Here is a 12,162-nt window from a genome sequence, read left to right on the forward strand (position 1 = left end):
CATAATACTTGCAAAGAGAAATTTTTAAATATAATATTTGAGACACTGGGTAATACTTACGTTTTGGTTTTGGTGGTATTAATTTGATGCCTCCTTTCTTCTCTTCACTTGGAGGTGTAGTTGGTGAATCCAATGACAACTTAGCTCGTTTTTCTGCTGTTGGAATAGCTTCCCTCAGTGGAGATGGCCTTTTCAAAACTGGTAATTTTTGAGGTATGACCTTTTTATCAATTATAGGATTTGGTTTCTTTGCTGATCTGGGTGGTGGAGGTTTTACTTCCTCCTCCAAACCTGTTGATCTGAATTTAGAGTTAAATGTTTTCACAGTCTTTGGCCGTGTTGTAGCATCCTGAGAATTCTTCCTACTCTCAATGGAAATAGAAATGTTCTTCTTCTCTGGCATTCCAATAACTTTCTTTGAATCAGTCTTATTTTCTTTCGAACTATCCCGAGAGTCCGTCGACGACTTTCTTACAGCTGCATCGCCTGACTTTTCTTCTTCTGCTTTCTTTTTGGGTATTTTTCCCAATTTTGAACTCAGTGCTTGCCCTTGGACCTTTTCCAAAGTTGCTTTATCCTTTTCAGCCTGGTCCTTCTTCTGTTTTTCTTTTTCTCGTTCTTTATCCGATTTACTTTTACTAGAACTATGTTTACTGGATGAGTTAGATGAATGGTGCTTTTCCTTGTCCTTGGAAGACTTGTCCTTGGAACTAGAACTTTTTGAACTACTGCTAGAACTAGAACGATGACTACTAGATTTGTAAGATGTGGAACTAGAACGATGTGAACTGGAACTTGAGGTATGTTTAGAAGAACTTTTGGAGGATGAAGATGAACTGTGATGACTTTTTTTATCTGAACTAGTAGATTTTTTCTCATCCTTCTTAGAAGAGTCCCGATTTTCCTTATTACTAGATTTACTACTTTCACTACTAACATTATCTTTAAGATCTTTAATGTCTTTATTTTCTTTATTTTTAACTTCCACATCAGGAATATCTGTGAAATCTACTACAGTCTGTTTCACTTCACTTGAAACCTGGTCTAAGTTTTCAGATTGTGCAATGTCTGTTTCACAATCTTGACCACTGACTACACCATCACTAAATTCTGCAGATACTGCTTCCTCAGGAGTTTGCTTCACAGGAAGAGTATCATCCACAACATCTCCATTGACCTCTACATTTGTACTATTCGTATTCAAAACACTATTAATATTTGCAGCATCTGTCTCCACTTTTGTAAGAATCTGTTTGCCTTCACGAATTGTAATTTTATACACAGGAACTGGAGATTGTGAAGATGTAGATACCACAACAAAAGCTGGCTTTTTTGATTGCTGTGATGATAATTGCTGTTGTATTTGCACCTGCTGTGGCTTACTAACAACTTGCAATTGTAAAGGTTGTATAGTTGCCCTCTCTTGTAGTTGCTGTTGTTCTTGCGATTGTTGTTGCTGCTGCTGTTGTTGAATGTGAGATACTGCAATAGTTGATGTGGAGTTTGGAATAAATTGCAAATCTTGCACCTGAACTGTTGCATTTTCTGAACCATCAGAAACTTGTTGAATACCACAATGTATGGAATACTGTTGCTGTTGCTGATGTGTTGACTGAGATACCAAACTCTGCCCTAGAGTTCCAGTACTTTGTACTGGAATAGTCATGATTTGAGCTGGCACAGAATTTGGTGCAGCTTCTCCTTTCACTATTTTTAACCACTGTTCAACCAATCGACTAGCTAACACTCTTACACCTTGATGACTCCCTTCTTTAGATAGACCTTTTATTAATTTTGGGCAATTGTTACTTTTTAACCTTTCAATATCTACTGGGCATAACAATAAAAGTTCTAAAAGTTCTTGAATAAGAGCCCAATTTTTTGCAAGAATACCATCAGTAAGCCACATATGAATGAGATTCCAACCTCCAGCACCCATAAATCTAAACAAAAAAAATAATAAATTGTTCAAATTGAAAGCTGTTTCATTATAAAATTTTTACTTTAAGAATATATTAATTTTTTAACAAAATATTTTTTCTTAATTTAAGTTATTTTGTGAGACCTGCATCAATAAAGTATAGGTTATCAGTGAAACCATCCAGTGGTTCAAAGTTCTTATTTTTTTACTCTAGTATATATTTTATATCTCACATGATTATATGAAACATGTGCATACCAGTATGCACGACAAAATTTTAATTTTCATGTAAACATTTAACCAATTGCACTATTTTGTAATGAATATTAGATAATTTGAAGAAAAACAAGTGTATACTCACTGGCTAAGTAAATCGGTATCTGTAGTTTTTAGTATTTGTATGTAAATGCATTTTGAAACAAGTTTCTTTGAAAACTTTGTCATTAAATTAGCCAATCGATGAACTTCCTCTTTACTTTTAATACCTCCAGTTGGCCCCAGTAAAACACTAAGACATTTCAATAAGGATAGAGGATCTATACGTGGCTGAAAAAGCACATGCAAAATATTACACTCCTTAAATTTTTGAAAGATTATGTATATAGGTATAAAAAACTAAATGCAATTGTTAAAATTGACAATTCTACAGAAGTCAACCTTCCATTACTTTCAAAAAAAAAGAAAAAAATAAAAACTTTTCTTCAAACACACATTACTTCACACAAATTTTTAACATAGATTATCATTACTGCATTAATAATAAATTATACGTTACAATAAAATATCATCAAATTAATACATAACAATTCTAACAATATAAAAAAAGGATATTAAATAAGCACGCAAATACAAAAGCGCTAAGATCATTTACCTTCCCCATTTTGTTACTCAATATGAGTATTATTAATACATATTACATTAGTTTCATAAAAGCTCTCATTGTACTACCTAAACGTTCGTACGATCATTAAAAGTTGGCGACGCCAGAAATAGGATACGAGGTCATATGAACGAAGGTTATTGATCCTACCGCTTTCCCCTTCCAATTTACCAATCGTAATTTGTCGTACATGGCGCCCTCTCTCAAGAAATTTACGAAGTAAAAGGAAAATAACTGATTCTAATAAATAACTTGACTTACCATTTTGATGATATTCTTGATGATTTAACGCATATTGAAGTACAAACATAGGATCATGACGTAAATCTGTAATAAAACACAAAGATATTTTTTTTCTTCAATGAGCAAACGTAACGATCTTCTTCAAGGCTAAGCGTACACGTACACCGCCATATTGTTGGAAATTTTCACGAACGTAAAACATAGCTAACGAAATTTCCTATTTACGGGTATATAATTACTTTATAAAAGATTATTACCTACACCTAAATATATTTTCACCGATAATTATTTGCAAATACAAAAGTCTTGAGATACTTTGCTATCCTCATTGCCCTTTCATCGTATTATACAAATCTACCTCACGAATCGGAAATGCCAATTCAAATGATTTCTGTACCGAATATTTTCTATTTGAATTATGTTTTCAATATTTTTTTCATTCCCTGATAAGAGGTAACTTTAAATACTGAAATTAAGCAACAAAATCTACAAATAGGAAAACTATCAATGTGAAATGCAAGCTCCTCGGTCAACGGCGATCACTCGATGGTCAACTGGCGGATCTCCTTCTGCGCAATACTTCCGCGCATATCCCACCCAGAATGGTTACACAACCAACCAATCGCGTTTCGAATCCCCTTTAACGTCGACCAATAATTGTAGCGACCCCATCCCATCACTTGACATCACCGAGTAATTTCTATTTATAGCACACTATGATTGTCCATTTGTGCTACATTAGAATTTTGCCAAAATTGTAAATTTTCTTAAGCTTATCCAACCACTAACACTTTTAATAACGCTTCAATAATATTCAATTATCACTCGTGCAAGTTTAAAATATAACAGATATCTTTCATGCAATTTCTATCATAAATATTCGAAAGTCCCAACAATATGTTATGAACTTGCATCACTAGTACATTATTTCACCTTGCTTTAAGTCTCAAATATTTTTATATTAATTTTCTTCTATTTTTATTATAACCATTATCAACTATGCTTAAAATTGTATGGTAATAATCTAATGAGTAAGAAAACTGTATGAGACTTTACTAGTTGTTTCAAATTAAAAGTTGTTGAAAAAATATACTTCGGCTTTTTTGAACGACAGAAAAGCCACTCACATTTGATTAACAATTAAATCCTTTTTATGGAAAATAAATGTTCACAGCAGTGTATAAGAAATTTAGCATTTCCTATACACAAAAACGATGTGGCCCTATGCTTTGATGAAAATAGGCTACGCATCGGCAAACGCTATAAAATTGTCCAAAATCCGCAAATATCTTCTTGTTGATCTGTCATCTGCAATCAAACATTGTTTAAATTTTACTTTTATTACCTGAATGTTGATTTTCTTGTGATATCTTGTTGAACAATTCCAAAATTTACTTTTAACTGGAGTAAAATTATTCTCACCTAACTACGTAGAAGCTGCTGTTACGCCCGAACCGGAAATGTTCTATTTTCCCTAAGTGAATCAAGCGTAAGATTATTTTGTTCGTCAAATTATATCAAGATCATAAGTAATACAACATAAAATACAAAAAATACTTAATCTAATTAGAGTTAATTATTAAACTGTATATAACATTTATGTCTAATAATGTATTTAATTTACTATTTGACTAGTTTCCGCCACAAAATTATAAGTAGACTTTAGTCAAATCAATCTCTTCTATGAACAAGTTATAATAATAAAAATAAGTAAAAATTTATTTTCTAGCATTAGTAACTGATATTAAATAAATATGCTTTAAATGTTATAAAAGAATTAAGATAAACAAGTACGAAAATATGTAATAAAATTTTATTATAAGATTCAATTAGTAGTTTTATAAATAGCGAAATAATCATCAACGTTTATTACGTTTAAGTGTTTCATGTTCATGTAGAAGAATTCCGGTTTTTGCTTGCATTGCATAAACGTTGGATAGTATCATTTGCAGAATAATTGTCAGAAAAATAATTCTAAGTGTAAAGTAATGCCTTTGATATTAAATAAATTGCAGTTAGCTGCATCACTTTTTCGATCCAATTTAACTCCAAAAGTAAGAATTACTAAGGTAATCATTGTCGACAGTGATGTAATACTTTATAATATTGTTAGGTTATACCGTTGAAATTTTTACATCTTACATTTATACAACATGATGAAGCGCAAGATGAAAAAAGAGCAAATGTAGCAGTTCCTTCTTCAAAAGATAGAACTAAAATTATTCCTGTAGAGATTAGTATGAAATATTTAAAAAGTAAAGGTTTGTACTTACATAATGTAATCTTTATTTTAGTACAATTTTTATCATATTTATATCTTATATTAGCTTATAAAGAAACTTACGGGAACGATCCTGTTTGGAAACAGTATAGGCGAAATTACAAGGGTAATATTTTGCCAAGAAAAACACGAGCAACATGTATTGTATGTATTTTTAAATATACATAAATGTTTTCATCTATACAAGTATCAAAATAATTTTATACATCTTTTAGAGAGGTGGATTAATTGCTACTGGTAGTCCATGTCCAATATGCAGGGATGAATATTTAATTCTTGATTATCATAATATTGATTTATTAAGACAATTTATTTCTCAATATGATGGACAAATTTTACATTATAAGTAAGTTTAATTTTCATAGATACAGAAAAAATATAAATCACTTATGTAATCACTATTCTTTATTTTACTTGCAGTTTCACTGGGCTTTGTCAGAAGGCTTACAAAGATTTATGTGTTGCAATAATAAAAGCAAAAGAATATGGTATACTTACATATGATGTTCCCTTCAGATATTATGATTATGTAGAATGGAAAAATTAATGCATTAAATTTACCTTGTATTTAAACATTTACATTTAAAAAATAAATCATACAATATGGATAAAGAAGAAATAAACTGTACATTTGCAATAGTAGGAGGTGGTATTGCAGGAGTATCCTGTGCAGAAAGTATAGCTTTTCTTGCCCCAGAGGAAGAAATCATCCTTATTAGTGCAAGTCCTTTAATAAAAGCAGTTAGAAATATAATTCCCCTTGGTAAAACATTAATGCAATTTGATATAGAAGAGAAGGAAACAATACTTTTGACAGAAGCATATAATTCATTAAAAATTATTAATGATTCTGTAGTAAGAGTAAATGTTTTAAATAAACAAGTGGAAACTCAAAATGGAAAAATTATAAACTATAAAATGCTATGTCTTTGTAATGGTGCTAGACCAAAACTTATAGCTGAACATAATAACTTTGTACTAGGAATAAGAGATACAGAATCTGTCCTTCAGTTTTCTAACAAAATAAAAAATTCAAAACGAATTATAATAGTTGGAAATGGAGGTATTGCTACTGAAATTGTACATGAAGTGGATGGTGTTGAAATGATATGGGTAATTAAGGATAAACATATTTCTGCAACATTTGTTGATCCTGGAGCTGCAGAATTTTTTATAGATAAAGTATATAAAACTGATACATCTGCAAATACCGATGTAAATGCTCCTACTAAAAGAATGAGGTATGTAGTATCCGACCTTGCACCTGTAAAAGGTGGAGCAGCTTTAGGTCCAGATTGGCATAACAGTTTTGATGTAAAAGGTGATTTTCTTAAATGTGCTAAAGTACAAGTGGAATATGAATGTGAAATACTTAAAATTCTTAATGAATTAGAAGAAAAAGAATTTGATCCTATGCAAGAGTGGTCTACATATGTTGAATTAACAAATGGGAAAATTATTGGTTGTGATTTTATTGTATCAGCAACAGGTGTAATACCAAATTCCAATATAACAGGTTTAGAAGATCTAAAAAAAGGAGAAGATGGAGGACTGCTAGTAGATTGGAAACTGGAAACTTCAGAACAAGATATTTATGCTGCTGGAGATGTATGCAGTGCTGGTTGGGAATTAGCAAAACATTGGTTTCAAATGAGATTGTGGACTCAAGCATATCAGATGGGACGATATGTAGCAAAATCAATGGTGTCTAAATTAAGAAATGAAGAATTCCTACAAGACTTTTGTTTTGAACTTTTTACTCATGTAACTAAGTTTTTTGGTTACAAAGTGGTTTTACTTGGTTTGTGTAATGGACAAAAATTAGAAAACAATTATGAGATATTGTTACGAATGACTAAAGGACAAGAATATATAAAACTTATACTAAAAGATGGCAGAATGCAAGGAGCAGTATTGATTGGAGATACTGATTTGGAAGAAATGTGTGAGAATTTAATACTTAATCAATTGGATTTAAGTATTTATGGGGAAGACTTATTAAATCCTGATATTGATATCGAGGATTATTTTGATTAATTGTATATAAAAGTTAAATTTAACAAAACATAGTACATTGTATTAGTTTAGTACTAATAATCAAATATACTTTATTCAGTATAAAACGCTTATTTAAGTTGTGTTTTTGAATAATATTATTATAATTTTACAGATCTTGTTTAAATTTAAGTGACGTTTATATAGTAGTATTTTACGTAGATATACATATACAAATATCACATAACACCTTATGAGTAATAAGAAATAAAATGGTACAATTACTTATAAGTGTAACTAAACATATTTCTTTGCTCCATTTTAAGTCTCTTTCTAAGTAACTATCTTATTTAATTACGTAGTATTTTTACTACGTTAACTCATTTTTTAATTTACCTGTAAATCTTACACTTTTCTTATCCAAACCTTTAGCATTATTACGTAACGTAGATTTTGTTGGTGAAGCAAATTTTATATTGCAATTTCCAGGAAATGTATTTATATTGTCAGAGTTTTCACTTACAGTACTACTGTGATTCAGAGTAGAAGTCACGCTTTCATTTGTGTATTTACTTAAGTCTTTCACTTCTAAACTATCACGCAAACTATTAATGATGGTTTGCATACTATTAAGGGATTCTGTGAGTGTTTGTATTCCACTATTTCTACCGCATAATTTGCGTAAAGTTTTTGTAGCAAGTTCTATTTGAATAAGGCAAGTATTTATAGTTTCTTGATCCTTAGAAATATCAAGCGTTTGATTAAACGTGCTTCCAAGTACAGAAGTATCTAATGTAAGCTGTTGTAAACTTTCATTTAAATGTTTTTTCACTGGTGTCATATTTATCGAAATTCGACTACTATTTAAGGAATCCTCGAAAGTTTCCGTATTTTCATAGGGTTCCCAAACCTCATCTGTTGTGCATAACTCTTTTATTGAATCTTCTATATCGTAATCTCGTAAACGATGAACCCAATCTAAAAATCGCATTGGTTGCCATAGTGTTTCTTTCATGCTGTCTTTGTTACGTATACGAATTACTGGTTGCAAAGTTTTATTAACAATTACTTGCTGTTGATCAAATTCCTAAAATGTAACAATTAATTACACAATTATATAAAAGATATATGTTTTAGAGCATGATTTATATGAAAGGTACATACATAATTAATGCCGACTTCTCTACATCGTTCGGTAGCTTCTTTTACCAAAAGTTGCATTTCATGTAAACTAATACCACCACCACTTATTGCATCTTTGCTAGCTTTCATTTTGAGAGCGAATTCCGCATCTGCTGTCTGCTCGTTTAAAATATTTTCCAGTTCTTGTAAAAAATTAGATTTATACGGCGCAACATTAATTTTCTTTTGGTCCAATTGTATTTGCTTTAATTTATTATTGGTTTCAACTTCATTTTCAAGCAATTCTTTTTCCAGTTCTAATTCTTTCTTCTTTTGACAAATTTGTTCTAATGCGACTTTTTGTTCCTCAACCGTAAAACCAAGAATTTCAATTTTGCGTTCATACGATAATTTTTGAGATCCTAATTGCATCTCAACTTCTCGCTTCGCATTTTCTAATTCTTTTACTGCTTTCTGTTTACTTTCTTCCAGTTCTGCTCTTAATCTATGTTAAATAAAAACTAATATTAAGTACATTTTATCGTGAACATTCGTCGAATGAAGAAAATTATTGCAAATACATACTTCCCTTCTTGTACTTTCAGGATTTCTTGATAAGCAAATTCGTAGTCTATAGCTTGCGTTGAAATTTGTATGTTACTATGCTCATCGTGCGGATTTGAGACTTTAAAATAATGATTGCCACCAATTACTAATCGATCACCATGTTTCAAAGTAACTTTCCCAGTTACCACCTATAATATGATAAATCATTTTTTTTTTTAAGTAATAATAAAAACAAAATAATAACATAAATATCAAATATATCGTATACCTCTCCATTAACGTACGTATCTCCCTCCATTTCTGACGACAACATAAGTTTTCCATTATTGTTTTCAATAGTACTGTTAAATACATAAAAAGAAAAACATAAATTAGACAGATATATCAGCGAAAATAATTCTAGTTATATCTTGCATATCTGTTTATCAAAACGTAAGCGTTTTTAAGTATGATGGAAGTGCAACATATCGAATCGTGACGATCGATTAGCGAACAACCACATCATACACCTAAAATTAAATCACACAGGAAATCGTCATGCAGATTCTTAAAACAACAATATTGGATTAATGAAAACGTTACTCTTGACAATATGAGAAAAGCAGGGCAATGAACATGCATCGGTAAGAAATAGGTAATGGTGGTAAACAGAGATGGACAGAGGATAACATTTTCCTGCACCGCAATCGACAAAGCAGCAAGCTGTAAATCAACCAGGCAATGGAGAAGAAGATGAACAGAAGTGAAAAAAACGTGGATAAGTCCATGGAACGTATCATCCCTTCAAACCACCGAAGTGCAAACGACCCATAAACTAACCAGTGTAAAGGCCTAACCAGCGGTCCATCCAACATGATATCCAAATGTTCGGAAGAGTTGTGACAACCGGAATTTTTTCCAATTCGAACCAATCCCGGAGGAATGATATACAAAAGCGTACCGGACAACATTGGATCGGCCGCGAGATTTATAAGACACGGTTGTTTATCCTTCTCGTGAAAATCGAGCTCGATAGCGATACCACAGCGACGTAAGTATTTCAACTCAGAATTCTTCTTCTCCTCGGTATCCCGTAATTTCGTTTGCCAGGTCCTGAAATTTACAACAGCTGAATATTTTTCAATCTTCACGTTTGGTGAACAGCGCTTATCCTTCGATCCGTTTCCAGAAAAATCTACTAATCTAATTTCTTCGTAAAATAATCATTATAATTGTGAATCATAGAAAATCGTGGAACGTTTCGAATGGAAACTTACATTTGAGTTGTCGCTAATTGTTCCTCGGTTTTTTTCAATTGATCCTTCAGCTTATCGATTTCTTCCTGTTTCTGCTTAATTTTAACGTTACTTTCGTTAACCGGTCCGATAGAATCGAGAAGACACCGCGGAGATATGCCAAGTTTCTTCTCGTATCCTTCGCGAACGCAACGCAACCGCAGCACTTCCGCTTTCAATTCTCTGATAGAAAAATCATAATTACCCTTAACGTTAAAATTCACAGGTTAAAGCTTGTTAAAAATTAAAGTTGCACTCGTAATATGCACGATAGTGTGTTTCTTTTGTTTCCCTATCTCAAACTGTGAGAACGTAAATTTGCTTGGAAACATTTGAATTTCATTTAATGAAGAAAGTGGAAACGTGAAATAACACGGGAGTTTTATCGTGTTCGTACAAATCAACGTTCTTCGTTTGTACAAAACCATTATACAACCATTACCGAATTAATTTCTCGTGTGGATCTTCATTGATTCGAATACGATTAACGATAGCTCGAGCTTGACAAGCGTATCGAAGTGTTGCAAGCGTCTCCTCTAAGTGTATATTGGCTGGTGACACTGTTCCAAGCATTGCAGTTCTTGAATTTCCTCCGAGACTTTCCTAATGGATTAAAAGAAAAGAAATAAGAAAATGAAGTAATACATTTTTTTCTTCTTTTAATTCAAATACAGAAAAATCTGGAGTTGTTGAAGTGTATACATAATTAATTACACAAAATGTGCATGTCAAATTACATCGAAATATCTTCATTAACATTATCTTTATTTATATGATAACACGTGACGTGCGTGGTTAGTTTCGCATTTTAGATTTCACGAGGTTTTATCTAACTTATAATCTAGATTTTTTAGTATCTTGTGTGATAAGATAATGTTGGTCCGAAAAAGAACGATCACAAGTTTAATCTTGTACGAATGATGTACTCGTTCTGTTATCGATCACACCTTGACGTATATTTCTTAAACGTTATCCTGATATAATTAATAAACCCATAAGACATCAAATAGAACATGAAATTCCTTGCTAAATTATGTAAAGAGAGGTATGTAAAGTAGAGGTTTACAGGTAAAGTCAACGTTCAACATTGGAAAAAACCTTCTTCACCTTTGCCTTCGCTTCATTTTTTTCTTCCTTGTCTAACAGAATTCTCGATTATCTCCGAACGCGTTAAAAATCAACAGATCTCAACGCGATATTTCATTACCATTAAGGACAGAACTTGTTGAAACAATAAAACGATAAAATTTCAAATACTTCGCAATCCCTAATCGTTGGAGTGCGTGCTTTCGAAAATCTTCTTCTAAAGCACTTTTTCTCTCTTTTCTTCTTTTATTTTTTTTTTTTTTTAATCGTACCCGGTTATTGATTGAGACACTTGAACTGTACTCCACGGGAGATTTTAATCCGGATATAATCATCAATTGATTCCGGCGACAAAGAAAACGTACGAGATAAGATATCGAAATCAGGGTATCATGAATAATTCATCTGTTTTTTTTTTATTTATGTTTTATTAAGTTCGAAAAAAATTAATTGCTTCTTTTTAAGTACGTTATGTATTTTTGCACACGGTCCAATGTAACGTTTGCGTTTTTATTACACTTTATAATCCTACTGGTGTTGTTATCAGTTAACCGAGCTTATATTTATTTTCTTTTTCCCTCCATAGTTAAGGTTATTTGAAAACAAAAAAAAATGCCCGTGATATACGATTGCTTCGTACAGAAATACCACGTGCTCGTACATAATGTATCCGTTCCATTCGATTACATAACAAATCTCGCTGTAAAATATAACATATCATCTGGTGATTATTAAACTATTTAGTACTTGCAAAATATCAATATTACGGCAAGCTTTGGGCTGTCTCTGAAAT

At 31.6% G+C, this 12,162-nt stretch overlaps 4 protein-coding genes across 4 annotated transcripts in view; 2 read left to right on the forward strand and 2 right to left on the reverse strand.

Moving 5' to 3' along the window:
* LOC108574358 (serine/threonine-protein phosphatase 1 regulatory subunit 10) overlaps positions 1 to 3,372 on the reverse strand; it is a 13,124-nt gene extending 9,752 nt beyond the window's left edge. The window contains exons 1-4 of the mRNA XM_017936940.1: positions 3,302 to 3,372; positions 3,063 to 3,128; positions 2,283 to 2,467; positions 61 to 1,943 (exon numbers count right to left, since the gene is read on the reverse strand). Of these exons, the coding sequence (XP_017792429.1) occupies positions 61 to 1,943; positions 2,283 to 2,467; positions 3,063 to 3,065 (2,071 nt within the window). The 5' untranslated portion in view covers positions 3,066 to 3,128; positions 3,302 to 3,372. The remainder of the gene's footprint in view (positions 1 to 60; positions 1,944 to 2,282; positions 2,468 to 3,062; positions 3,129 to 3,301) is intronic.
* Positions 3,373 to 5,032: 1,660 nt separating this feature from the next.
* Positions 5,033 to 5,923, forward strand: LOC108574148 (28S ribosomal protein S18b, mitochondrial). The gene is made up of 5 exons (XM_017936678.1): positions 5,033 to 5,098; positions 5,158 to 5,305; positions 5,372 to 5,469; positions 5,541 to 5,671; positions 5,746 to 5,923. Exons 1-5 carry the CDS (start codon positions 5,033 to 5,035, stop codon positions 5,870 to 5,872), a joined length of 570 nt encoding a protein of 189 aa, XP_017792167.1. The 3' UTR covers positions 5,873 to 5,923.
* LOC108574413 (pyridine nucleotide-disulfide oxidoreductase domain-containing protein 1) lies at positions 5,900 to 7,362 on the forward strand. Its single transcript, XM_017937000.1, has one exon. The coding sequence runs from the start codon at positions 5,929 to 5,931 to the stop codon at positions 7,360 to 7,362; it is 1,434 nt and encodes a 477-aa protein (XP_017792489.1). The 5' UTR covers positions 5,900 to 5,928.
* A 328-nt stretch (positions 7,363 to 7,690) lies between these two features.
* LOC108574369 (kinesin-like protein KIF14) overlaps positions 7,691 to 12,162 on the reverse strand; it is a 12,141-nt gene continuing 7,669 nt past the window's right edge. The window contains exons 6-12 of the mRNA XM_017936952.1: positions 10,726 to 10,886; positions 10,266 to 10,466; positions 9,829 to 10,101; positions 9,278 to 9,350; positions 9,028 to 9,197; positions 8,485 to 8,947; positions 7,691 to 8,407 (exon numbers count right to left, since the gene is read on the reverse strand). Of these exons, the coding sequence (XP_017792441.1) occupies positions 7,691 to 8,407; positions 8,485 to 8,947; positions 9,028 to 9,197; positions 9,278 to 9,350; positions 9,829 to 10,101; positions 10,266 to 10,466; positions 10,726 to 10,886 (2,058 nt within the window). The remainder of the gene's footprint in view (positions 8,408 to 8,484; positions 8,948 to 9,027; positions 9,198 to 9,277; positions 9,351 to 9,828; positions 10,102 to 10,265; positions 10,467 to 10,725; positions 10,887 to 12,162) is intronic.

The sequence above is a fragment of the Habropoda laboriosa genome, unplaced genomic scaffold (genome assembly GCF_001263275.1).
Source record: "Habropoda laboriosa isolate 0110345459 unplaced genomic scaffold, ASM126327v1 scaffold46, whole genome shotgun sequence".
NCBI classification, from domain to species: Eukaryota; Metazoa; Arthropoda; class Insecta; order Hymenoptera; family Apidae; genus Habropoda; species Habropoda laboriosa.

Coding starts and splice junctions, on each gene's coding strand:
- LOC108574413 (XM_017937000.1), top strand. CDS start 5,929: ATGGATAAAGAAGAAATAAACTGTACATTTGCAATAGTAGGAGGTGGT.
- LOC108574148 (XM_017936678.1), top strand. CDS start 5,033: ATGCCTTTGATATTAAATAAATTGCAGTTAGCTGCATCACTTTTTCGA. Junction 5,099..5,157: donor GATCCAATTTAACTCCAAAA/GTAAGAATTACT, acceptor TAATATTGTTAG/GTTATACCGTTGAAATTTTT. Junction 5,306..5,371: donor GAAATATTTAAAAAGTAAAG/GTTTGTACTTAC, acceptor ATCTTATATTAG/CTTATAAAGAAACTTACGGG.